The sequence below is a fragment of the Aricia agestis genome, chromosome 15 (assembly GCF_905147365.1).
Source record: "Aricia agestis chromosome 15, ilAriAges1.1, whole genome shotgun sequence".
Taxonomy (NCBI): Eukaryota; Metazoa; Arthropoda; class Insecta; order Lepidoptera; family Lycaenidae; genus Aricia; species Aricia agestis.
Genome location: NC_056420.1, coordinates 2,279,877 through 2,305,466, shown reverse-complemented (window position 1 = coordinate 2,305,466; position 25,590 = coordinate 2,279,877). Strand labels below are relative to the sequence as shown.

Below are 25,590 nucleotides of genomic sequence, written 5' to 3'. Positions count from 1 at the left end.
CTACGGAACCCTAAAACGCAACCCTAACCAGCTGATTTTCTGTATATTGATAGGTTAATAGTTCTATCTCTGTTAGCTACCACTTTCGTTGGCTTTTTATTGTTCTTATTCTATTTATTTCTTTGCTCCAAATGTTGAGGACATCTGCATCCCCGATGGGGTAATTTCGAAAATTTTTCGGTACAAAAATTAGTTTGGTGTCTTCTATGGCTTGTATGCACAATGTTTTTGTATGGGGTAAAATAGAATAAAAATAAATATGTGCCTTAAATGTATTTAGACATTAGGTCGTGTTTCGGCTGTTATTCGAAATTACCCCTTGAGTATTCGAAATTACCCATGAAAAGTAGAAATAGGGTTATATTTTAAAGGGGTAGTTATATCAGAATCCGTAAATACTTTTGAACTAAAAAATATACAATTCACATGGAAATATGTTTATTATAACTAAAATGTTACAGTTATATATACAAATTCGTCTTCTAAACTTGAAACAATGACACAATATACTCACTCTTCCAGAGATTCCGAGATTGCCCCAATGCACCTTACCTAATATTACCTAAATTTCCTCAGCAGATGGGCTTCTAACAAATCAGTTAATTATAACCTAGCCATAAGATTAGCATCAAAACTAAACTTAAAACCTATTTTCTTCAAATAAATAACGTTTAAGTACCTACCTAATTTTTATCTATCTTGTTCCTAATTAACGTATAAAGTAAATTTATAGTACCAAGTATCATCTAACTGATATATATTTTAGTTTTAATAATTATTATTTATAACCATATCTGTGAAAAGGACTGTATCGCAGCATTGCACAAACCTCATTGGTTTTTAATGCCGTTAAAATTAAGTTGAATAATTGTATATACTTAATATCTTATTTGGTAAATAAACAATAAAATAAAGAATAACACTAAGGTAAGTTACCTGCGTATATGAATATTGTGGACCCCATTCCTCGTGTGAATAACAAATCGTAACTATAACAAAATAGATATTAGACACTATGGGGACGAATTTTGAATTTTATCATGATTTTTATCATTTAAAAAAAATAAATTCTTTTAATTTTACTAAATCGACTTTCTTATTTAAGAAGAATAAAAGTATCATTAAATGCACAGTTCACTGATTAATTCGTGTCGCTGCATATTTTTGAAAACATTTAAAAAACAATTTTACCTAAACACACTACAAACGAGAACGTTTTGATCATTATCACTTTAAAAAATCTTTTTTTTCTGTCAAAACGTATCACCACTGTACAGTTTACATATAAACTAACATGAATACCGTGATATTCTTGTATTTATTAAGATATTTCCTTAACCCGGCGACTGCCAGGTTGGGTCATAATGACCCGTGATGTTTTTAAATGCGTGTATTTTAGAAATTAATAGTGTAACGTTGCCACGCTTCTCATTAGCTGGAGTTAGAGCCCTGCCCCCCTTATTTCTTATGTCAGCTTAGGCGGCGTGTGTTTGGACTGGAAGATAAACGTGGCCAAACATACAAAAGGGTATTTTTTACGTAATCGTAAGGGAAATAAGGGGGCAAACGAGCAAACGGGTCACCTGATGGAAAGAAACTTCCGTCGCCCATGGACACTCGCAGCATCAGAAGAGCTGCAGGTGCGTTGCCGGCCTTTTAAGAGGGAATAGGGTAATAGAGGAGGGTAGGGATGGGAACGGAAGGGAATAGGGTAGGGGATTGGGCCTCCGGTAAACTCACTCACTCGGCGAAACACAGCGCAAGCGCTGTTTCACGCCGGTTTTCTGTGAGAACGTGGTATTACTCCGGTCGAGCCGTCCCATTCGTGCCGAAGCATGGCTCTCCCACGTCAGATGTTGTGTCGATTTTATTGTGTCTCTTCAAAATATTATAAACTACCTATTCTATAAGTTAAAAATATAATATTTTCTTTAAATATCGTTGAAATGGTAAAAATTAACAACGTATTAAAATCCGGGTAATTATGACCCACCATGCAGTTGTTGTTCCTTTTTTCTACCAGGCAGACGCCGAGTTAAGCACTGATAGTAGTGATTTGTTTTGCAACTTTAGATCCTAGCGAGCCACGGTGACCCGCGAACATTTTTCTATTTTGTGTCGATGATAAGAACGAACAAAATTGAAGTACATAACAATATTGAAGTATATTTAATTGATTCAAATACATTGGATTAGTTTCTACTGCTTTTATTTTCTTCAGATAAAATCTTTACAAGTCCGAAGATAACTTCAGCATGTCTCTTGGGCTTCCTGAGATCATAAATTATTCCATGTTTGCTACATGTACTGTCAGATACATGCTTCGATCTTGGTACAGTACTGTTGATCACAGGAGATGCAATGTTATGGGATATGTGGTAATATAATGCCTGTTCGTAAAAAATCATAATATACATTAGTTTTATACATTTAATTGGCAGAGTCATTTGGCCACACAATTGGCTCTATCCAGTCCACGAAACTGGATATCCTGGTGTAGACTCCAGGCGTGTTCGCGCGTGCGCAGCCAAACCCAAATGATGTCACGCCAAGCAGGTAGTACATCTTGCCTTTGATAGCTGGATGTAAATTTATTTTAGCTTGTAAAGGTCCTCCAGAGTCACCCTGTAACACAATATTTTTATTCAAAACTAACGTATCAAGTTTTTTTTTTTAAGAAGGCAGGTCATTGTAGCCCTGACGTCACGGCGACCCATGAGGATCTATTGTGACTACACGTATCAAGTATATATTGTCAATATTAAATTAGGTGGTTTTCTTCAATCGCATGTGCTTTCTTATATTTACAGTAGGTGATTTAAGTGACACTCCATCCTCATCACTTACTTGACAAGCATCAACACCTCCAGCCAACTTGCCAGCACACATCTGATGTTCCTGCAGCCCGCACCACAAACGATTGCACATGGGTCTTAGAAATCGGTCACAGTCGTTATTGTTTATAATATCTAGGTCACCTGCTCTCAATTCAGTGGTAGTCTCTTTTCCGCCTGAAGAAAAAATTTGGAAAATACACTAAAATTCAATTTCTTGAATAGTTGTTATGACATTAGGATTTACTAAGTTTGAATCTTTGAAAATTTGAAATAGGTAAGACGCCAGTGAAATCTCCCTGTGGGAGATTTCACTGGCGTCTTACCTATTTCAGTGACTCCCCATCCGGAACCAGTTACTGATGAGTCAACAGTATTTGTATTGAACCGACTCCAAAGACAAGCTGGTCGGATGCGCTCATCAAAATTTAAATTTTGTTTCAATTCTATAAGAGCAATGTCGAAGTACTGCTTAGGAGACTTATAGTTTGGATGCTTTATGATCTTTGCTATTTCTAGATCTTTTGGGTAAAAACTATCCTTTTCAACCTGCAAAAATAATTAATTTATTAAAATATCAAACGGCTCGACTTAACTTTATTAATCATATAAAAGAAGTTTTCATCTGTGTATTCATCACCAATTGCATTTATATTAAAAATTGAAATGAAGTCCTTAAGAAATTGGAAGATACCGTTGCTGTTTTTGTATTTAACATTCATCTTATCTTACCACTAGATTTTTAGCACCAATTCGAACTATCTCGGGGACCGGATTTGCGATCTTAGAATCTTTTCTTGCTCTTGTGCAGTGAGCGGCTGAAACCATGAATTTCGGGCTGATCATGGAGGATCCACATTTGAAAACCCAACCTCCCGCAGTTGCTCTCCAACCGAGAGCTCCCTAAAATCAAATGATAAATAAATATCCAGTAAATCTGCATAAATTTCTTGTAACAGCTTTAGCCAAATATCATAATTGCGATAACAAAATATATGATGTCAACAGAACAACTTTGAGGATATCCATTAAAGTGGAAACCATATTATAACTTTGAGGATAGAAGAAGTGATAGGAATTGTCAAAGGAGTTTTATCACTTACCATGTGAGGAAATTCCCCTTTCTCAGTAATACGACCTCCAACGAAACCTCTTCCACCAGTTAGATTTAAACAAGCTCGTTGATAAGAAATGCCTGAAATATTAAACAGAATAATAGTGTAGGAAAATTCAAGGTTTTGACTTAAGAATTTTGTTAATCATTCCAGTTATTTACTTGACAGTCAAAGATTAACAGAACTTAATTCTGATACTTACATTCTTCGGTTTTGATATCTCTTTCTTCTTCATTCTTTATATCCCATATGTATTCCAAGCATTCTAAAAAGTTTAACATTACGTCAAAAACAGTTTATTCATCTACTTCTTGATATATTTCGATTAGAAGCTTACTTATTTCTGCTAATCTTCTACCAGGTTTCTTAAAGTTTGGTACCACAATTTCTCTTGAGCAAGGATTATGAGTTGTATTAGTCGCTGTACATGAAGGGGCGCCTTGGAGAGCTTTCTGATTAGCGGCTGCCTTAAATAGAAAGAAAATCTCTGCATACAATCTAATTGAAGACTATTGGCGGTTAAAACGTGTTTTATTGCTTTTAAAAATTAAATATTTTCAGTAGTATTGACAGATCTAAATCTTTTTTTGACGACCTCTGTGGCTCAGTGGTGTGCGCGTTGGTAGCTCAAGCCGGGGGTCGCGGGTTCGAATCCCGCCGATGGAACAAAAAAGTTTTCAATGTTCCCGGGTCTGGATGTATATTAAATATGTGTATGATATAATCAAAATCTTACATATATGTATAGTATAAAAGTTTTAAATATATTTCCGTTGCCTGGTACCTGTAACACAAGTCCTTCAGGTACTTAGCACGGGGCCAGACTGACGTGGTGTGAAGCGTCCATAGATATTATTAATATTATTATTATTATTATATAATTGAAGTATTAAAATGGTAGCAACTTTGTACCACTTGTAGCTTTAGCATAATTAATTGATCCAAGTCCAAGAATAAAAACGAAATTCTTACTTGACGATCGCTGGCTTCTACATTTACTTCATTTCTCACAGCGTCTGGCAGATTAAATTCTTGAAAAACCTAAAACAATGTTATTGACTGATTACATAATATTTTATTAAAATTTTGAATTCCAATCATTTAAGTTAGATCTGAGTCCTGATTGTATTGCCACTGTTGCCATATCTGTTAAACAAATAATATAATTAACAACTTCTCTTCAAGTTCATTATGTACCATCGAAGAATTTGATTCTCAGGCAGTTGACGGGTCTACATTATTTAGTGGGATTATATCAATTCAAAGGAATCTCATTAATAGCAGTGAATTGTGATCTGTTGGCTGGGTTTGACATAATGGTCATTACCGAATTACGTAGGTCCGTCACCTGCTTGTGAATCAATTTCTTTGGTGGTACCATCGAGGAAATTAATTCCTAGACAGTTGACAGACCAACGTCATTTGGTCGGATCATGTTAATCTAATGTTAATTGACTCTGATGTGTCGGCTAGGTTTGACGTAAAGCAACCAAGCTACGTAGGTCCCCCATCTGCCTAGGAATTAACTTCTCTGATAGTATACATATACAATATACATACCTTAGTTACCTATTTTTTACTGAAACAAGCGACAGTTGTTTAAATTGAGATATAAAATGATTATGTAACTATTATTTACTGTGCGTCCCAAATAAATGTACTTATTATAATATTTAAAATTAAAATCAGTTATAATTTAAAATCTCTTACCGCTGGATTTTCATAGTTTCCAATGGCCTTCTGATTTCCTTGTCGTGTCTAAACACACTAGGCTGAAGTTAGGCGGCGTAAATGGCGATTGTCCATTTTTTTTTTTTTGCTCATTACAAAAACATTTCGAGGAATAAGGTCAGTGATCGTTTTTCTGTATATAAACAAAAAAATACCCATTAGTTACTTATATTTTTGAACAAATATATTTAACCTTTGTTTGACCTTCAATTGCGTTAAATTAGCAAAAAGTTCGACCAACATTACGTTTCCAACTTTTGGTAAGCTTCTCGTATCAGCTTTCACATAATGAGAATTTGCATTTAACTAACATACTGCAGAGGTCAATCGGCGGCCGAGGATGACGTCAGAGCGAAACTTTAAAAATTTATTGTGAAAAAACTAGCCAATAAATTTCAAAATTATTTAATTTATATTCTTAAAATACCCTATTTTAACGAAAAAAAATATAAAAAGTACATGTGATTTTTTTTGGACAATGCCCATTACGTCCGCAATGTGAAACGCATACAAAATTCGGACGGAACGTGAATCATGAGGAATTTACGCCGCGTAACTTCGGCCTAGTCTGTTTAGACACTTAAGTGCTAAAATTATAATGGGATCGTTGTTCCTTTTGTACTTACCTACACGAAAATTTTTAATACATAGAGCTTTGGATGGAACAGTTTACTTACTTGATTACCAGGTGTCGAATCTGGCCATGTTTGAAATGTTTGTCCCTGTCAAATGTAATAGTTTCTATTTATCAACATTATTCAGAAGAATTAAATTTTAGTTTGAGTAAATAAAGTCCTGCAAGGATATTTTATCGTGTACATGCACTGACCTCCATTATACAAGTACGCTGGACTTATGATACAATAATGGTAGCTACTTTTTGGGCCTATTTGAAGCGGAATCAGCGCCCCCAATGCGGGGGAAGAGAACTAAATCTGACGTAAAAATGACGTTTGAAAGTCGCCATATTGGCGCTGATAGCAGTAGTGAGAGTACTTGGAACTACTAGTGATGACAACCAATAACGATTAAGCGGCCATTTGCAACTTGCAAACGTCAGATTAAGTTATCTTCCCCCTCGTTGAGGGCGCTAATTCCGCTTCAAATAGGCACAAAAACCAGCGTACTTGTATAATTGAGGTTGTATGGGTGGTGTACGTGTCACTGTCATGAAAGAACAGGAGAGCTTGGCGCAAAATTGACATCAGCTTAAATATAGCGGCGTTAGTTCTAGCTTAAAAAATCACCTTGTAGGAATGTATCCATACTTCCATACTAGTGTTATAAAATATGCGAAAGTGTGTCTGTCTGTATGTCTGTCTGTCCGTCTGTCCGTCTGTCCGTCTGTCCGTCTGTCTGTTACTTCTTCACGCCAAAACGGCTCAACCGATTTTGCTGAAATTTGGTATGGAGATACTTTGAGTCCCGGGAAAGGACATAGGATACTTTTTGCCCCGGAAAAATGTACAGTTACCGCGCCATAAACTAATTTTGGCCCAACGGAGTTGCGGGCGTTATCTAGTTATTCATAAATAAAATATGTTGTCCTTGCCAGCCCTTACCGAGGGATTTTCGAAGTTTCCTTGAAAAAACTGATTCGCTTGATCCAGCTGTAACAAATGTTAATATTATTAAAATCAAATCATTTAATTCAGGCATCAGACAGGCCCATATAACAAATACCTTAAAACTAACATACATATTTTATATATACTTAAAAACTACATAAATATATATATATAAATATATATATATACATATATATATATATATATATATATATATATATATATATATATATATATATATATATATATATATATATATATATATATATATATATATATATATATATATATATATATATATATATATATATATATATATATATATATATATATATATATATATATATATATATATATATATATATATATATATATACATAAATAATTATTAACTAATGCTACTTACCAAACTACTCTGATCAAAAGCTTGAAATTCGTGTAGAAGATCTCTCTGAAAGCAAAAAAGAAAAAACAACTAAACGGAAAATAAATAACAAACAAAAAAAAAAGTTTATAATTAATATTAATGGTAATAATCCCCGGCCTTGTTTGAATCTGCAATAGTGCAAGGTTCTCAGGACTTACCAATTCACTTCTGTGTTCAAAATCATGGATATCCTTAAAAACTTGGTCCTATTAATCAAACAAAAATCATTAAAACAACATAAATGTGCTAGCAAATATATTAAATGTAAAAAACTAGTCTCTAAATAAACTTACAATTGGAAGGTCTAAGTCGTCTTCAAAGTGCTGGTTAAACTGTTGTCTGAACTGAAAAAAATGGTATATTTATTTCATAAAGTAAATATACCTAGCGGAATAGAGTAACAATATCGAGCTGTCAAACGAACCCGAAATTGGTTTCATCTGTGTGTAAAAGTATGTGTAGGTATACACTTATACAAGCATGATTGAACATGATTTCTATGAGATTAAATTGTCAACGTGCGGCACGTGCCGACTGGACGTCAAAAAAAGAGTGGTGCTGTCATGTATCACACGTCTCTTTTTACCACGTAGTGTTACGGATAGTGACATCTCTCTTGCCTTTGTTTCTCTATTCCGCTAGGTATATTAACTTCATGGGTTGCACCGAGGAAATCCGTAAAGCGATTCAAAAGCTACGCTGCGTATTTTTTATTGATGTTCAAAATAATATAAAAAAATTTCATCTTCATACCTCATTTTGCGGTCTATCTGGTCCGTGCGAAACCTGGCTCTATAAAAATAAGGGAAGATTAATTTTAACTAAACTACTTTTTTTTATTATACATTATACTTTTTACTATTATACATGGGACACTGTACGTATGTCTGTCTGTCCGTCTCTCTGTCTGTCTCTTATCTCTTTACGCCCAAACCGCTGAACCGGTTTTACTGGGTAAAGAGGCTTTAATTTTTTTAAGAATGGCTGCTTTATATAAATTATAGTAAGTAAATAAGTTACCTGTGTATATGTATACTGTGAACTCCATTGCTCGTGTGAATAACAAGTCGTAACTACAATATAACAAAATAGAGAATAATTTGTGTTGTCCTTAATTTTCTTTTTCTTATCCAACTATAACAAAATATATTAATGTCTTCGATATTTTAAAAAGGTAATTGCGATAAAATGCACTAAATTATTTTCAATATTTTTAATAAAATTACAATATTACCTAAACACACAACGAACGAAATAGTTTTCATCATCATCACTTTTAAAACATTAAAGTTACGATTAAAATATTTTATTTAATTAAAACGTATCATCACTGTACAGCTTAGTGGTTTACTAACAAGTTAACCTTGGTATCCATGTATTTATTGAGACATTATTTCCTTAAACACAGAAGTGCATATTATAATATATTTTGCATATTTAGATCTTAGCTTACAGACTAGAGCAGCTATTCCAAAAGTGTGCTCAGCGGAGCCTCCTCAAAGGCCTTGTAAGGTATAGTCTCCTAGGGGGCTCGCCCCTAGGAGACTATACGGGATGTAACAAAGCTAAGTAATTATATTATGCGCCTCGAAAGTCGACAGAAGATTCGTCGGTACTCTCACCACAAAGGAGTTAAAGTTAACCTTGTGGCGAGACTGCATGCGCTCGACCCTCAGGCGCAGTGTCGTCTTCTTCTGGATGTAGTCCACGACGTCCTGGACCTCCATGGACCAGTGCAGGCGGGATATGTACAGGGCGTCGCAGGGACCTCGCTCCGCAGACGCAGCTCAGGTACTTATGGTGCGGTGCCGTGATGGTTGCGGGCGTCGGGCTTCTTCTTCCTCCTCTCTACCAGAATGAAGCCCTCCTTATTGCACCTCCTGCTCTCGTCCTTGCCAGGCCGAGAAGACTCCACCTTGCGGCTCTTTGTAGCCTTGCGACACTTTGTAGCCTTGCGGCTCTCCTTAGTCTTGCGACTCTCAGTCTCCGGAGCCTTGTGGCTCTCATTCTCCCCATTAGTTTTCGCCCGCTGGGGAGATGCGGGGCGACCAGCAATAGTCGCAAAGTTTTGCTGAGTCGCTTGTGGACTCGGCGTCGGCGCAACCGGGAGACGGTGTTTGTTGACCTGTCCGATAATGCTGACGGGCAAAACGTGATCGCCTACGCGCCTCGACGACATTTGACGAATGCGGCGTCAGGTGACCTACATAATGAATTATTACTTTTCAATTTTGATAATTCATTACGTAGGTCACTGATGATAGATTTCGACGCCTGCAATCTACCCCGAACTCCGGCCAGCTCTTCCTTCAGGAACTTGATGTCCTTCAGTAGGCTGACGACGTCGACGTGGTCCAGCGTGACGGGCGGCAGCTTGTGCAGCTCTTTAGCCACAAAAGCCGGCACCTCATCCGGATAAGATAGAAAAAGATGGCGTGATGAGCTGGAGGCATACCAGCTAGGCTGGCCAGCGGTGGCGCAGGAGAGAGACAGGAAGTCTTTGGGGGAGGCCTTTGCCCAGCAGTAGGACAGTTTAGGCTTATAATAATAATAAAAAAATAATAATAATATTTTTATTTTATCATGTTTGAGTAGCATTAGCCCACACGATGCCTTCAATCCAGTCCGTGAAGCTGGATACCCTTGTGTAGACGCCGGGAGAGTTCGCGCGCGCGCAGCCGAAGCCGAATGACGTCACACCCACCAGGTAGTACATCCTGCCCTTCACTGATGCTGGCAGCTCGATTTTGAACTGAAGAGGTCCTCCGGAATCACCCTGCAAAAGTTGCGACCTTGTATAAAGAAAAACTGTTGTAATTCACGTAGCAATGTGAACTTACGTGGGAGAGCCACGCTTCGGCACAAATGGGCCGGCTCGACCGGAGAAATACCACGGGCCGGCGGCCAAAAACCGGCGTGAAACAGCGCTGTGTTTCGCCGAGTGAGTGACTTTACCGGATGCCCAACCTACCCTTTTCCCTTCCCTACCCTCCCCTATTCCCTTCCCTACCCTCCCCTACCCTATTACCTCTTAAAAGGCCGGCAACGCCCCTGCAGCTCTTCTGATACTGCGAGTGTCCATGGGCGACAGAAGTTGCTTTCCATCAGGTGACCCGTTTGCTCGTTTGCCCCCTTATTACATAAAAAAACTGACCAATTCCACATTGCAAAGTCGGGAGGCGGTGTGATATCATATTATATTTTGGCACAGATATACAGTAGATAACGGGGAAGAATATAGGCCTACACTTTTCGTTGGAAAATTTACGGTTCCTTTGTTTCTTTTTTATACGGGCTGAAATAAAGGTACAATCAGATATTATGAGCAACCAACGTATCCTGGATTCTTACCTTACAAGCATCGACTCCACCGTCCAGCTTGCCAGCGCAGACCTGGTGGTCCTGCAGCCCGCACCACCTGTGGCTGCACCTTGGCCGCAGCAGCTCGTTGCAGGTGTTATCCGCCACCAGGTCCAGGTCACCAACTTGGAGCTGCGTGGTGGTGGTTTTGCCAGCTTGAAAAAGAAATTTAGTTTGATTTTTTGTTTCAAGTGGGTTTTTATTGTTCCTGTAACTGTTTTTGGTTATCCTGGAATCGCAAACATATTATTTTAAATTTGGTTAAAACAATGCAGGCTGATCACCTGATTCTCTGACAATTAAGAAGATCCATACGTCGGATGGGCATGTAAAAGTGGTACGCTGTCGATCAACCCTCTTACTCGGATATGAGACTAAAGGAATGAAAAGTGTTCTGATATACTACGCACATAATAAGGTCGCTGTTAAGTATTAGTGTCCTAACCTACATTTTTTTTAATGTCAAATTTTGAATGCAGTCTTGTTCTAAATCATCTAAAGAACATAACTGCATTCATAACTCAATACGTAATTTTTTATGGGTTAGTACACGAATGCTTAACAGCGTCCTTATATTGGGCGTTATAAAATTACTCCAAAACCGTCACCGGATCTGGTGGTGGTATAAGGTATTACCTGCTTCAGTGGCACCCCAACCGGATGCCACCACCTTATTCCTGATGGTACCAGTACCAAGGTTCCACAAGCATGCTGGCTGCACGTTGGCATCAAAGCCGATCCTGTTCTCCACTTCTAACAGAGCGATGTCAAAGTACTGCTTAGGAGGTTTGTAGCTTGGGTGACGGATAATTCTAGAGATTTTAACATCCTTTGGGTAAAATTTTGCTTTCTGGAAAAAATAATATTTTGCTATATAAGTCATGTACGAAGGTACAAAATATTATAATTTTGTTATGATTTGTCAGTAGCGGCGTTAGAGGGGGCGATATTAGGCGAGCGCTCAGAGCGCTGGATAAAAAGGGGCACCCAAGGCAAAGAAAAACTTTTTTGGCACTACCAGCACCCTGGGCGCCGCAGAAATCTCGCCCAGGGTTAAAACCGGTACTGTTACATGCATAGGCAAAGTTAAAAGAATAGTTAATTAAGATTACTTTTGTAGCTATTATGACAAATACTTTAACACAAAAGGATTTAAAGTAACTTTGTCGAAACCTTCACGGCTTCACTTAATTTAACTTTCAATGAATATTTTGACATTAGCTGATTACTCTGCCACTCTCTTCATTCTCTGAGTGCGGTGTCGAAAATAGCAAATAAACAAGAGAGCGAGTGCCTTTTTTCTTTTTTTTTCTCCTTCAATTCTTTTCAAACCCTACTGGACAAAAAGGGCAAAACTCACATCTCCCAAATCCTTCACTCCTATCCTGACAATCTCAGGGTCCTGGTTGGATATCTTGGGGTCCCTGGGTGACCTAGAGCAGTGGCCGGCTGTGACCAGGAACTTCTCGCTGATGATGGATGCACCGCACTTGAATACCCACCCTCCATCCACTCCTTTCCAACCCATGGCTGCCTGAGAAGACAAATATTATAAATGCTAAATTGTTTTCACCTATTTTTCTTATGCTACTTTACGCTTTAACGGCTCAACTGATTAAGATAATATTTGGTATAAAGATACTATATTATGAGCCGCGAAAGCTAGTTTGTTGCGGAAAAATACACGGTTCCCGCCTGAGAATCGAATTTCGGCGCAACGGAGTTGCGGGCGTCATCTAACGATAAATAATAATCATCATCATCAGCCTATAGCCGCCCACTGCTGAACATAAGCGGTTGCTGTGATATACTATTGAAGGATTTCAAAAAACCGTGACATAGAGGGGAACAAAATCCCCCTCTATGTTTCATCTAAATTTTGTATGAGGTAATACGTGGATGACTCAATGAGGGTTTTTGATATTCCATTTGCCACTATGTACCCTTGTCATATGTCACGAAATGGCTGTCATCTGTCACGATATACCTGTCATAATATGTCTATTAGACACGAAAGACTCTACAGATACATAGCTCCATCTGGTGGCAAATGAATTACCGAAAACCCTCATTGAAATCTAAATACCAAGTCAGCTGGTAAGACTTACCATGTGCAGGAACTCCCCTGCCTCAGCAACACGACCGCCGACAACAGATACTTCTACTTTAGTGCCGAGTAGCTCTTGATAATATGCTGTACCTGCAAATACATAATATGAGACATATTATGTATAGTTAATTAAAAATTATTGAAAACCTAAGTTACCGAGCTGATGATGGCGAATTGGGACTAAGAAGTAAGAACAATCTCGATTATATAAGCTATAAAGCAAAAAAACTCGATTGAAATCGGAATGCCACGAAAAGACATACAGACAAAGATCTGTTTACGTTGGGGGTAAAAAATATACGGCAGTGACAGTACAAAAATTATTATGAGTTTGAAGAATGCTGTAATTTTTACGATATAAACAGTAAAATAAGGTAAATAAACACATTTTTACCTTCTGGGTGACGTGTCAAACAAACTATATTTGTTTATTTGTTACCCTCATTGGCATTTACAACCATAGTGATTATATTCTCTTTGTTTACAACACAATATCATCATTGCAACAATGAGGGTTGTGACTTGTGACGTGTAAGGCGCTCTGCGCTATGTAGCCGTCGCCCGTCTGCCGTAGGATCTATCGTGTCAAGTCACTGACCTCCATTATACAAGTACGCTGAACTGATACCCTTTGAACTGACAGCTATTTTTTGTTGAAGCGGAATCAGCTCCCCCATTATTAGGGCTAGGAACTAAATTTGACGTAAAAATGACATTTGAAAGTCGCCATCATGTCGCCATATTGGCGCTGATAGCAGCAGTGGGAGTATTTGGAACTAATACTAGTGATGTACAATTGTCTTTTCTATTATCGACTAAATGTTTCCAGATTCAGATTATGTCGACCATTACGACAAAAAAATTAAATTGAATAATACAAACGCTACATATTTGTATTAAACTACTGTAACTGTGTGCACAATAAAGTATATTCATTCATTCATTCATAATATGTCTGTCTGACACGACATTTGACACGATAGACCATACAACCTTCATTCTAGTATTAAAGAAAAACTTACAATCTCTTTTGTTCTGTGCTTCGGCTTCTCTTACTTTCATCTCGCTTATGTATTGCAGGCACACTAAAAATATAATAAAAATTACATTTTTTTAATATGATTTACATTGAGGCGTTTCCACGTTAGAGTTTCCAATAGCGATTTTGAATATGCTTTCATCGCGAAACTCATATAAAATAAATATTTTTTATTTGAAGTCAAAGTTAGTAGATTTGGCAAAATAGTAGAGACTGCATATGTCTATATAGCGTCCACAATCAACGTTTTGTTGGGCGATCATAATATTATGGATCATAGACGAATATGCTCTACAATCTACATGCTCGTAATCGCTCGTGTTGGTCCATCATGGGCCAATGAGAAGCCATTTGATTCAAACAAACAAAAGAAACATCTCTAAAGTATAGTTTTCACAGAGCCAGTACTGGCTGCCAATAAGACTGGCAGCCAGTATTGGCTTGGTATATGCCGCGTGTAAACAGTTTTTCAAGCCAGGCCAAACTGCTCACACGCGGCATATACCAAGCCAGTACTGGCTGCCAATAAGACTGGCAGCCAGTATTGGCTTGGTATATGCCGCGTGTGAACAGTTTACTTTCATCGCTGATTCTTCTTCCTGGTCTGTTGTAAGTCTTCCTCTTGACTTCCTTGGTACAAGGATTGTTGGTTTCATTATACATTGGCGCACTCGGCAGCTCTTGTTGGTTAGCTGGTCCCTATAATATTAAATATGATTAATATTTTCCGTTTCGACACTAAGAGCCAGTCCACACGGCGCGTTGCGTGAGCGTAGCGTCGACGCAGCACTGCCGTTGCGTTGCCGTTACATACAAATAACCAAGGTTTTCACGTCGCAATGCACACATGACGGACAGCAGCCCCTGAGTCGAAGCGAGAGGGGGTGTTGACGTTAAGACTGCTTCTTGCTGCGATGAGATGACGCAGCGCCCGTGTGGCTGGATATGCGTCAAACGGCAGCGCTGCGTCGACGCAACGCTGACGCAACGCGCCGTGTGGACTGGCTCTGGGTTAATTGAGGTGAAACGTGACGCGTAGATGCGTATTTTCTAAAGAATCATGGCCAAATTTGTATAGGAGCTGGACTCGACTTTTATTTTTGATGTCCCAAAATAAACTATAGTTAGATTTGGTTGTTCCTAAGCTCTAAACATAATTCCGTTTGAGAATTATGTCTAAATAGCCACGATTTTTTATAATAATTAATAACGTTTACAATTATTTTGAGGTTAGACTTAAGAACTACCTTTTCCCCGACTGCGGTGTGGCCTACAAGTGTATATTCGGTGATCTCGTTTGTAATCATTTCAATTTTTCCTAGAGTATTACCCAAATAATAGAACGAATGCGAATGATCGCCGGCTGTCAGAACATAACGAAACTAAAATATATTGATCTTTTTTTTGTGGCTATTTATAGACACATTTCTAATGATTTTCGATGCCTTAAAATATTAGGGAATTTTTGTTACTAATGGCATATCGGGACGCCACCGCCCACCTGCTGTCCTAGCACGGGGATTGTCGATCTAGAAGAAATAGATAAAAACAAGAAATAACTATAGTTTCTTGGAAAATAGTTCCTGATTTAAAGCAAATAAGGTCGTAGATTTATCGGCAACAATAATCATTTTTATGTAAGTTTTTCGAGCAACTTTTACGACCTTTTATTTTGCGAGCTCGGATTTATAAACATTGGCTAGTTGAAAGTCATTGGCTAGTTTTTTCTCAATAAATTTTTAAAGTTTCGCTCTGACGTCATCATCGGCGGCCAATTGACCTCTGCAGTATGTTTTAAATTTCCTTTCAATCTTATTTATAATGGCTGGTTCGTCAAATGCAAGTTCTCATTATATATGTGAAAGCTGATACGAGAAGCTTACCAAAAGTTCGAAACGTAATGTTGGTCGAATTCATTGCTAATTTAACGCCATTGAAGGTCAAACTAAGGTTAAACATATTTGTTCAAAAATATAAGTAACTAATGGGTATTTTTTTCGTTTATTTACAGAGAAACGACCACTGACCTTATTCCTCGAAATGTTTTTGTAATGAGCAAAATTTAAAAAAAAATGGACAATCCCCATTGAAATCTGTCAATTCAGTACAAATTTAGAAATGCATTTACGCGTCGTGTTACGTTCTGATTTGACCCTTAGCAGCTCAACATCCAGAACATACTGTTTCATACAGTCATGAAGCGGTAAGGGCACAATAGACATAACTACTGTCTACTCTGGCAGAGTAGACAGAATGATAGAGTATGCCGACTTAGAACTGATGTTGACATTTTTAAATTTGACGTATTGTGACGAAAATCGTCGCTAGGGTTGTTAACTTGTTACATACGAATTTAAAACTATGACATATTCGATGGACGTGTTCCTCTTTGGTCGTATTGTTGTTTGTGTTTTGGCACATGTGATTAAAATTGTCAGAATCCAATTTTGAAAACTTTATTTTTAATATTTAAAAATTTATTATATCAGCCAGCGCGAGGCACATTCCGTTCATAATCCTAGTGAAACCCGACGAATTTGACAGATATTGAAACCTGTCCGTCTCTTTGCAGTCGAACTACTGGTCGTTATGTCTATTGTGACTCTGGTAAGGCGTTTGTGCAAGTAGCGAAAGTATTTTTATTTTCAAGGAAAAAAGATACTTGTATTTAGAAAGATATTTATTGTGGACATAATAGAGATATTGTATAGTGCTAGCGGGCCGTATGCTATTATTGACCGTCTAGGGTTGATATTGAACGCGCCCGCCTTTCAATCTTAGTGTCAAATAAATTATTCAATTACTTATATTGCACCAATGAGTTTCTAAAATACTAGAGTAGCAATGTCTTACAAAAGATTCTCAGAAATGCGTAACCACTTTTTTGTTCCAAAGACAATGTCAAGTCATATATTCGTTATGTCATTATGTATGTGAGATATGCCTGCAGGCATCTTCGAAGTGGCAACGCGTTGCTACCGTAAACTTTCAATCTAGTTACGTTAGTAACATAGAATATCATTGTATTGCACAGTAAAATTGATCATCTAGAGGCACATTCCAAATTCATAATATAATATCCAGAGAGCCATTCTAGATCATTATTTTCCTTATTCTGGACTTACCGCTCTGTCTTCACCGAAGACTTCTTCGATGATATCAATAGGTTTTTCCTGAAACATTTTAATGGTATCAACAACAAAACAAATATTCAACAATAAAATCGACACTACACTACAATAAACCATAAAATAAAAACCGGCCAAGTGCGTGTCGGGCCACGCGCAATATAGAGTTCGAAACTTCATATTTCACAAATAGATGCCTAAATCGAAAGATGCTCTATGAAACCTCGTAATATTTAAAAAAAAACTTATCCAACGACACCCCACACGGTGGGGTGAACGCGAAAAAAATATATCATCCCCGCTTGATGTGTAGGGGAGGTACCATAAAAATATGTTTTTAAGATTTTATAAACCATTTTGTCAGCATCATTAATATCTGCATTCATGCCGAGTTACAGCTTTGTAGGTCCTACAGTCTCTGAGTAAAGCCGTGGACTGAGAGACAGACAGATGGACAGACAGACAGATGGACAGACAGACAGACGGACGGACAGACCGAAACTAAAACTATAAGGGTTCCTTGTTGACTACGGAAACCTAAAAAAGCCGAACGTTCTGTTCAAACATTTAACAACACATAGAAATAAAATTAAGAAAAAAGAAATAAAAGAATAAATGCACCAAGAGCAAAATATGATAATTATTACCATAGAGGAAATTGATTCCTAGGTAGTTGACAGACCTACGACATTTGGTCGGGTTATGTCAATTCAATATTAGGCGTGATCCGCCGGCTGGGTTTTACATAATGCGACCAATCTTCGTAGGTCCGCCATCTGCCTAGGAATCAACTTTTATGATAGTACATAAAAACAGTAAATTTCCTAAATAAATACAGTACTTATAAAATATGCTTAGATATTAAAATAATATTCCCTTTAACGTAAATACATAAAACTTACCTCTTTAGCTTTAGTAAGATGAGAACCATCTTGAATATGTCCGTTTTTATGGTAGTCAGGCTGTCAAAATAATCTTGATCAATAAATAATGACCCAAATCAATTTATAATAAATCATAATGAACGGGTTCCTGCGAAGCATCATCATAATATTATTTTAATCTTTGTTAGTCTTAAGGGTGTGTTCCGAAATAACGTGAACTGGTCAGCGCTCATGACGTCAAGAATCGACGCTATAATGTTGATTTGAAAAAAAGTATTCGAATTTCGATGTCCTTTCCTGGGACTCAAAGTATCTCCAAAATCGGTTCAGCGGTTTGGACGTGAAGAGATATAGCTTGTCAAAAAGAGTAGACGCTGAACATAATTTTTTTAAATCACATAAAAAGTACAAAAACATTATTACAATTAATGAAAAATGTGTCAGAGCGTTAATATTTAAACTGTACAAATGTTATCTGTGAAAAAACAAGGCGCAAATGACTGTTTGGCATTATCATACGTGAATCGTGATACCTCACAATTGTCTAATTTAAAGTCGGATACAATAATAATATTATTATGATTTTAGTACGGGCCCGTATACTGGATTTATTTTGGAACCTACGCTATATAACTGATTTAGGTGGCTTGATTATAACGATACTGGCAATAATAATTAATCATAATATATAATCATATGAGGAAAAACACAATTTTCCTTTTATAATTTATCCTGTTTAATCTAAACCACAGGATAAACATTATAAAATGCAGAACCTACGCATAATAATATGTTTTTTTAATAAACTGAACATAGTAAACACAACAACATGGTCTAGGGATATTTCAATTAAACCTCAATAATTAAAATTCTATTAACTTTTTGTTAAGACACCTACACATTAAAATAAACCTTGTTTAATAGCCTGTCTAATCTGATAATAAATTTTTAGATACCTACCTACTTAAAGTAAAATTAAAAAAAAAGTTAGAAGAAGAGAAAAAACTCAGACAAAATTTTAATGTTACCTTTATTTTTGAAGCATAAAAAACTTAAACAAAACAACAATTAAAAAATTTGTTGAAAACTTAATTATAAAGCAGAATTTATAATACTTGGATCCACCTAAGACTCAAAACAGGGGTGTCAATTTCGTGTTTTGGAATACTGTCCCAAGTCCTGCTAAAATGCAAGAAAAGCTGGTTTTCATGCACAATATCTTCAGGGAAATTCCTAAGAGCTACTCTCTGAAGCATATCCCAGCTTTAATTGAAATATCCCTAGACCATGTTGTTGTGTTTATATTAAAGAAATTTAATTTTTTTATGATATTTACTATTTTATTCAGGTTATTTTCATGTTAGAGCTCTTTACGCTGGTTCTTCTCACCGGGCTAGTTCCTGAACCAAATAGTATTTAAAGTTACTAATACTGAATGTTATACTAATACTGAAAACATTATTTTGTTTCCAGGAATAAAACAATTTTCATTTCATTAAATTTCAAACTATTATATAAATTACAAATAAATTGCCGCCATAATTATTTTGTGACTCAAAGACTATACAAATTCCTTTATTAAACTCTTTAAAAAAGACAACATGCAGGCCTAGTACATGTTGTCTTTTTGTGAGCAAATTGCAGAGAACCAGATTGCTGACAAAAAATTAAACAAGTTTAAATAAGTTCTTACGTATTCATACTGCCCAGTACTGTGCCACTCCCACAGAGGCCGACTCTAAAACATAATAAAATTTATAGTTTTGTGCTATCAACATTCCATACTTACTTGTTTGTCCCAAACAAAAAATGTGGAGAGTTCGTTTTTAGAACTTGCAATATTGTCGTCTCTCAGATTTTTTATTTTAGGTTTTATTTAAAAAAAAAAACGATAAAAGCTATGCTAGCTATTGCATAGCATTTATCGCGGGCTTTGAGCGTGGTGACCGAATTTAGAAATTCCGTAACGAAAATAACGTAACACCCTTCACTCCTATCGGTAAACTAATATGTATTCTGTGCGGCGTTGCCAGTCTTCGGCACGGTGTTTGTGTGCGTGTGACTGCGAATTATAATTGCATAAGTTGATAAAAAATGCTATGCAATAGCTTTACCGCGGCAGTCTCCGAGTGCCACACCTATTTATACTTTAAAAAATAATAATTTAAAATACATGTAAAATTCGTGGGAAACAAAAATATATAAGATCTTTGTTCTGGTTTAATAATAGGTACTATAGGATTTTGCAAAGCAAAAGTGAAGAAAGATCTTCTTCTCTTCATTTTTGCGACCGATCGAAAAGATTTTTTTAATACATAGTAATGTTATATTACCGGGTGAATAGTGTAATGATGAGGTGGTTGTGGTGGTGGAGGTGGTGGATACCATCCGTGGTAAAAATGTGAATGGCAGGCTGCAACTAAAAAAACAAAGAGGAATTTCACGGCTGCGCTTAGTAACGTTTAATGATAACTTAACTTTAACATAAAATGTATAGGAAGTAGCGGCCCGGTACGTGCTTTGCTACGTATAAAGTGAAATAAAAAAAATGGAAGTTGCTTCAATTTCAATTTTAACAAACAAAAAAAAATATCTCTAAATTCAATTTTGAGAATATTTTTTTTTACAAAAAAGTTGCTTTTTTCTGGGACCCTTAAAACTATTTTTGAATTTCTAATTTCTAAATTTATTTTATTCTAGTCTTATTTTATTTACGAAAACGCTAATATGCTCTTTGAACCACATTTATAAAAATTATGTAAAAGAGATAACAAAATCATCAAAAAATGCTTAAGAACTCGGCGACGAAGATATTAAACTAACAACCACCAATCAATGTCAACTAGTTTACTATTATGTCAAAAATCACATACCCAAAGTCGCAATCAGTAATCCGTAAATCATTTTGCAGTTTGTCACACTACCGAGCGACCCAAGCTATAGTAAACCTTTAAGAACTCAGTCATCTCATGCTACCTGTATGCGCTTTAGTTCTTTAATAACGAGTTTTCCACCTTAGTCCGCTTATCCATTGCCCGTCACTGGGATATCCCAGTGACGGGCAGTGGACACAGTCAGAGTATAAATTGACATTTCCTTGTCCTCAGCTGAGAATTTGGGAGACCCTTTATTTCTTACTAGATGATGCCCGCAACTCTGTTGCGCCAAAATTCCATTTATCGCGCAGGAACCGTACATTTTTCCGGGATAAAAAGTATCCTATATCCTTTCCCGGGGCTCAAAGTACCTCCATACCAAATTTCAGCAAAATCGGTTCAGCGGTTTGAGCGTGAAGAGGTAACAGAGAGACAGACAGACGGACAGACACACTTTCGCATTTATAATATTAGTATGGATTATTATTTATTTACTCGTACAGCGTACTACGTTATGTTTTGATGCAATCGGTTTTATTACGTCATTTAATGCAACCGGTCTTATATTTATAATAAACTTAATAATTGCCTTCCAGCTCCCACACCTATTATTACAGCTACAGCAGAGGTGATTGTATCTTTTTCAAGTGCGCGAGCAGGCCATAAGAGTACTCTCAATAGAGAAAGGAAGACCTTTCGTCTCGTAATCCAGTGGGACGGATGACCAACTCGACTGTCGAAAGATCAGGCGCAGGACCGACTTTTTACAAGCCTACCCGACGCATGGAACGTCTATCGCTTTTCAAAAAAAGCTTGTCAGTGATTAGCCTTCATTGTCCGAATTTTATATTACGTTGCTTATATATAGGACTGTCGCGACGCCCCACTAAAGTTAGTTCTATTATATTAATTGCTGTAGCCTGTAAGACCTTTGCCACAATTTTATGAAGAACCAAAAGCGTGTTTCTCTGTTTACTACGGAACCATTAAAACTTGTGTCACTCTTACCCCGTTTACTTTATATAAATAAAAGCACTTCAAAAATGTTGAAAAGTTAAAATTCGCTTTTTCCAAACCGTACAGAGTCAAAGGGTTTTTGATTGGGGCCGTCCAGCGTTCATTTTGTTCCCTTTTGTATTCTGTTTGTATCGATATTTTACAGGGGCTCCTTGATTGACTGTCATGGACCATCTGTTGGGCGGCTTTTCTCAAAAACGTTCACGTTGTACTATCAGACGAGTTGATTCATAGGCAGAAGTTGATTCATAGGCAGAGCTATAGCCTGTCAAGAAAGTGAAGAAATTAAAAAGTGGCAACATCGTAATGTCATCCCTTTCAAATCAATCTAAGAAAAAAGGGAAGACACTACGATGTTGCCTCTTTTTAATATCTTCACTTTCTTGACGGACTATACTTAAGTAATTTTAGGTAGGTCCGCCACCTACCTAGACCTTACTCTTTTGGTTGGACTTTGTTTTGAACAGAATATCCATGTTACTAATATTATAAATGGGAAAGTCTGTCTGTCTGTTACCTCTTCACGGCCAAGCCGATAAACCGATTTTGTTGAAATTTGGCATGGAGATACTTTTAGTCCCTGAAAAGGATTTAGAATACTTTTTATCCCGGAAAAATGTACTGATAAACTAATGATAAAATAATTTTGTCGCTACGGAGGTGCGGGCGTCATCTATAAGTACTTTAAACCGCTCTTTTAAGGGTTAAGTATACAACAAAGCCATTTATCAGGGATGAGTTTATGTAAACGTAGTTGTTAATATTTTGTTCGCTAATGTATGCGGGGGCACGACTTTTGTTTAATTATTAAGACTATAACTGATGGCAAATCTTATGGCTTAGGATCTGTGACTAAAGCGTTGACCTTTTGTAAGTTTTAATTAATGTAACCCCCTTAAAATATGAACAATTTCTTGTTTATTATATTATGTTTATTAAAACAACAAGCAACAACATATTATTAATAATTGCTCCAATATTCTCACATTATTATGCTAACACGTACACTCATTACCACAGTATAGCAATGACATATCTAATATTGCTATACTGCGGGGCTAAAATGGTCACATTTAGCAATTCCTCTCAATCAATTCAGCAAATGAATTGTCAAAACTGTCAAACTGACAAATGTCAAATAAGTACAAAAATACGGATATGAATTGCAAACAGAGTTGCATTTTGCGATTTTAGAAAAATGAATCATATCACGATTCTTCAAAGCGACCATTTTAGCCCCGCAGTGCTTATTACAAAGACTCTAGGGAGAGTAGTTACAATTAGGGAATTAGAAATAAAAAAAGCGAAAATATATTTTAATATAGTTTTAAGTATTTGTTATATAAAAGCGGTTATTAGTAAAATAAAATTGACCATCAGCCGTTGCGTTGCTTGACATACAAACAAACGGATAGACACCGAAATCTAAGTAGTACCGAACACTTCATGTACCGAAAGGGTTCCGCGCTTCTTATAAACTTTAAAACATTGTAGTTTTTGTAATTTATTGTTTTCGCAAGTGCTGTGTAAAAGTAAAACCCTGTACTCGTAAAGCCGCGGTGTCACGCTGTCACGCCGCCCGGTGTCACGTCCGCCGGGAATGTGCGGGACACGTGGCAAATTACTTTTACAATTCACAAAAGCGAGTGACAAACGCTGATATTAAATAACACTCTGAGAGTGCCGGCACTGTACACAAAAGCACAGGATTTCACAGCAAACAGAGAAGGACGTTACGCCGTACCTACCGGTGGTCTACTTTCCTTCTGTTAAAGGAAAAAGGAAAGCTCCACTTTTCCTTCTGTCTTACGAATTTTCAATCAGGTCACATGTCCTGGTGCGATTTTAACATTTTTACTACAGATAAACGGTAAATGAGTTTCAATTCAAAACTGTCATAAAATGTTGAAAATCGTAGCACCTCATGTCGTTATCGCGTAACACTTACATTATTCTACAAGGTGCTGTTGTGTGTGTTTATGTACACAAGATTTTCCTACACTTTCGTCAAACAGTAGAATAGATACGACTGTCATAGTTCACAGGAACGACTTTTTGCAAGCGGGTGCATCATCTAACTTGACGGACCTCTCCGTCATTCTCTCCGTCTCCGTCTCCGTCAGTCTGCATTGTCCTAAACAAACTCGGAACGTAGGTATAGTCCCGACGATCTCTGGGAGCCAAATCGAAAGTGGAATTTGGTATTCGATAAAGTTACGTCTAAAGAATCTCATTCACACACCACTGATTATGTTTTTCAGTTTAGAGCGGACTGCAAAATTTTTGCAGCATTTTTGCAACGATTTACGATCCCGGAAGACGATTGACTTTTAAATGAAATTGAGATTTATTTAATCATTGTATATTTATCTGATATTTGCTTAACGGAAAACACGATTCACTTATTTTTATAAAATAATGGCTAAAGGAAATATAAGTACCTATTGTATTTAATTTTTAAGTAATCATAGAAAACAATTTTGGGACTTACGACCTTAACTTTCGTGCTATAATGCGGGAACCGTTGTTACTCGACATTGCTCACTATTAGCTGCAGCGCAAAGCACATTGCTCGGGGGCACGATTCATGGAATCATTATATCACGATTGGAGGATAGGGGGGTGTGTATAGGTCTCTTAAACCCATGCGTTGGGTGTCTTCATCCAGATAAATGACAAACTATTTGCATAAAAAGCACCAGGGTCACATAACCTCTAGAGCATTATAAGTTGGGTGGATAAAAAACAAAGCCGGTACAGCTTCACATAGTAATTGCAATAAGCGTGCGTCTCAAGGAGAATGGGCGGGATTAGGCTGGCTCGGCAGACTACTGCTATCCGTCTACTAGACAAATCGCTCCCTCAAATGGAAGATTGCTGTAAGGCTGGTGAGCTGTCACACCGAAGTGTAATGTTTGAAAATGAAATAAAATGAAAAATGTATAATTTCTAAATCGAGCAAGTACTTAACTCTTTAGAATGTCTGAAAAAAACTTTTACGTTTTAAAGAAAGTGTCGTAAGAATAATTTTACTTAAGATAGGCATATATAATAGAAAATCAAACAAATTAAAAACGAAACAATTTTCAACTTTATATTTTGCTCACATTATTTGCAGTACAACTCAAAAAATAATTTAAACGTTTAACTTCGATCAGTAAGTATACTTATTAGTGATCGAAGACGTTTAATCATAAAATTGTAATAACTCCATCATTATTTGATGGAGTTATTACAATTTTACTAGCACTTATTGTGCTTATCAGGTAGATCTTCAAGACCTCAATGGTGATGGTAATTTTTAACATCCGAAATAACGTTAGGTACGTTATTTCGGATATGTTAAAAAATATTTTGTCGTGTCAGTATTAGATAATAATATTAAAATATATTATTTGAACGTTTCTGAAAAAAGTATGTAAGTGTAACATAACAAACACTCTAGCTTAGCAATTCGTTTTGTAACTTAGTGTTACGGACACACAGAGCCATCTAGTGGCA

The 25,590-nt window shown here is 36.7% G+C and overlaps 2 protein-coding genes across 2 annotated transcripts; both read right to left on the bottom strand.

Moving 5' to 3' along the window:
* Window positions 1-2,417: 2,417 nt before the first annotated feature.
* LOC121734179 (transmembrane protease serine 11B-like) lies at window positions 2,418-8,953 on the bottom strand. The gene is made up of 16 exons (XM_042124649.1): window positions 8,910-8,953; window positions 8,696-8,748; window positions 8,429-8,467; window positions 7,969-8,019; window positions 7,834-7,881; window positions 7,655-7,699; window positions 7,243-7,290; window positions 6,358-6,402; window positions 4,922-4,990; window positions 4,287-4,416; window positions 4,152-4,214; window positions 3,938-4,029; window positions 3,567-3,737; window positions 3,161-3,383; window positions 2,848-3,011; window positions 2,418-2,625 (listed from the first exon to the last, which is right to left on the bottom strand). The coding sequence occupies exons 1-16, from the start codon at window positions 8,944-8,946 to the stop codon at window positions 2,431-2,433; spliced, it is 1,473 nt and encodes a 490-aa protein (XP_041980583.1). The 5' UTR covers window positions 8,947-8,953; the 3' UTR covers window positions 2,418-2,430.
* A 1,288-nt stretch (window positions 8,954-10,241) lies between these two features.
* On the bottom strand, window positions 10,242-21,248 carry LOC121734320 (serine protease snake-like). Its single transcript, XM_042124851.1, has 12 exons — window positions 21,070-21,248; window positions 20,530-20,615; window positions 19,890-19,934; window positions 18,215-18,274; window positions 17,310-17,357; window positions 14,763-14,883; window positions 14,168-14,230; window positions 13,144-13,235; window positions 12,396-12,569; window positions 11,672-11,885; window positions 11,027-11,190; window positions 10,242-10,451 (listed from the first exon to the last, which is right to left on the bottom strand). Exons 1-12 carry the CDS (start codon window positions 21,098-21,100, stop codon window positions 10,257-10,259), a joined length of 1,293 nt encoding a protein of 430 aa, XP_041980785.1. The 5' UTR covers window positions 21,101-21,248; the 3' UTR covers window positions 10,242-10,256.
* Between the last annotated feature and the right edge of the window lie 4,342 nt (window positions 21,249-25,590).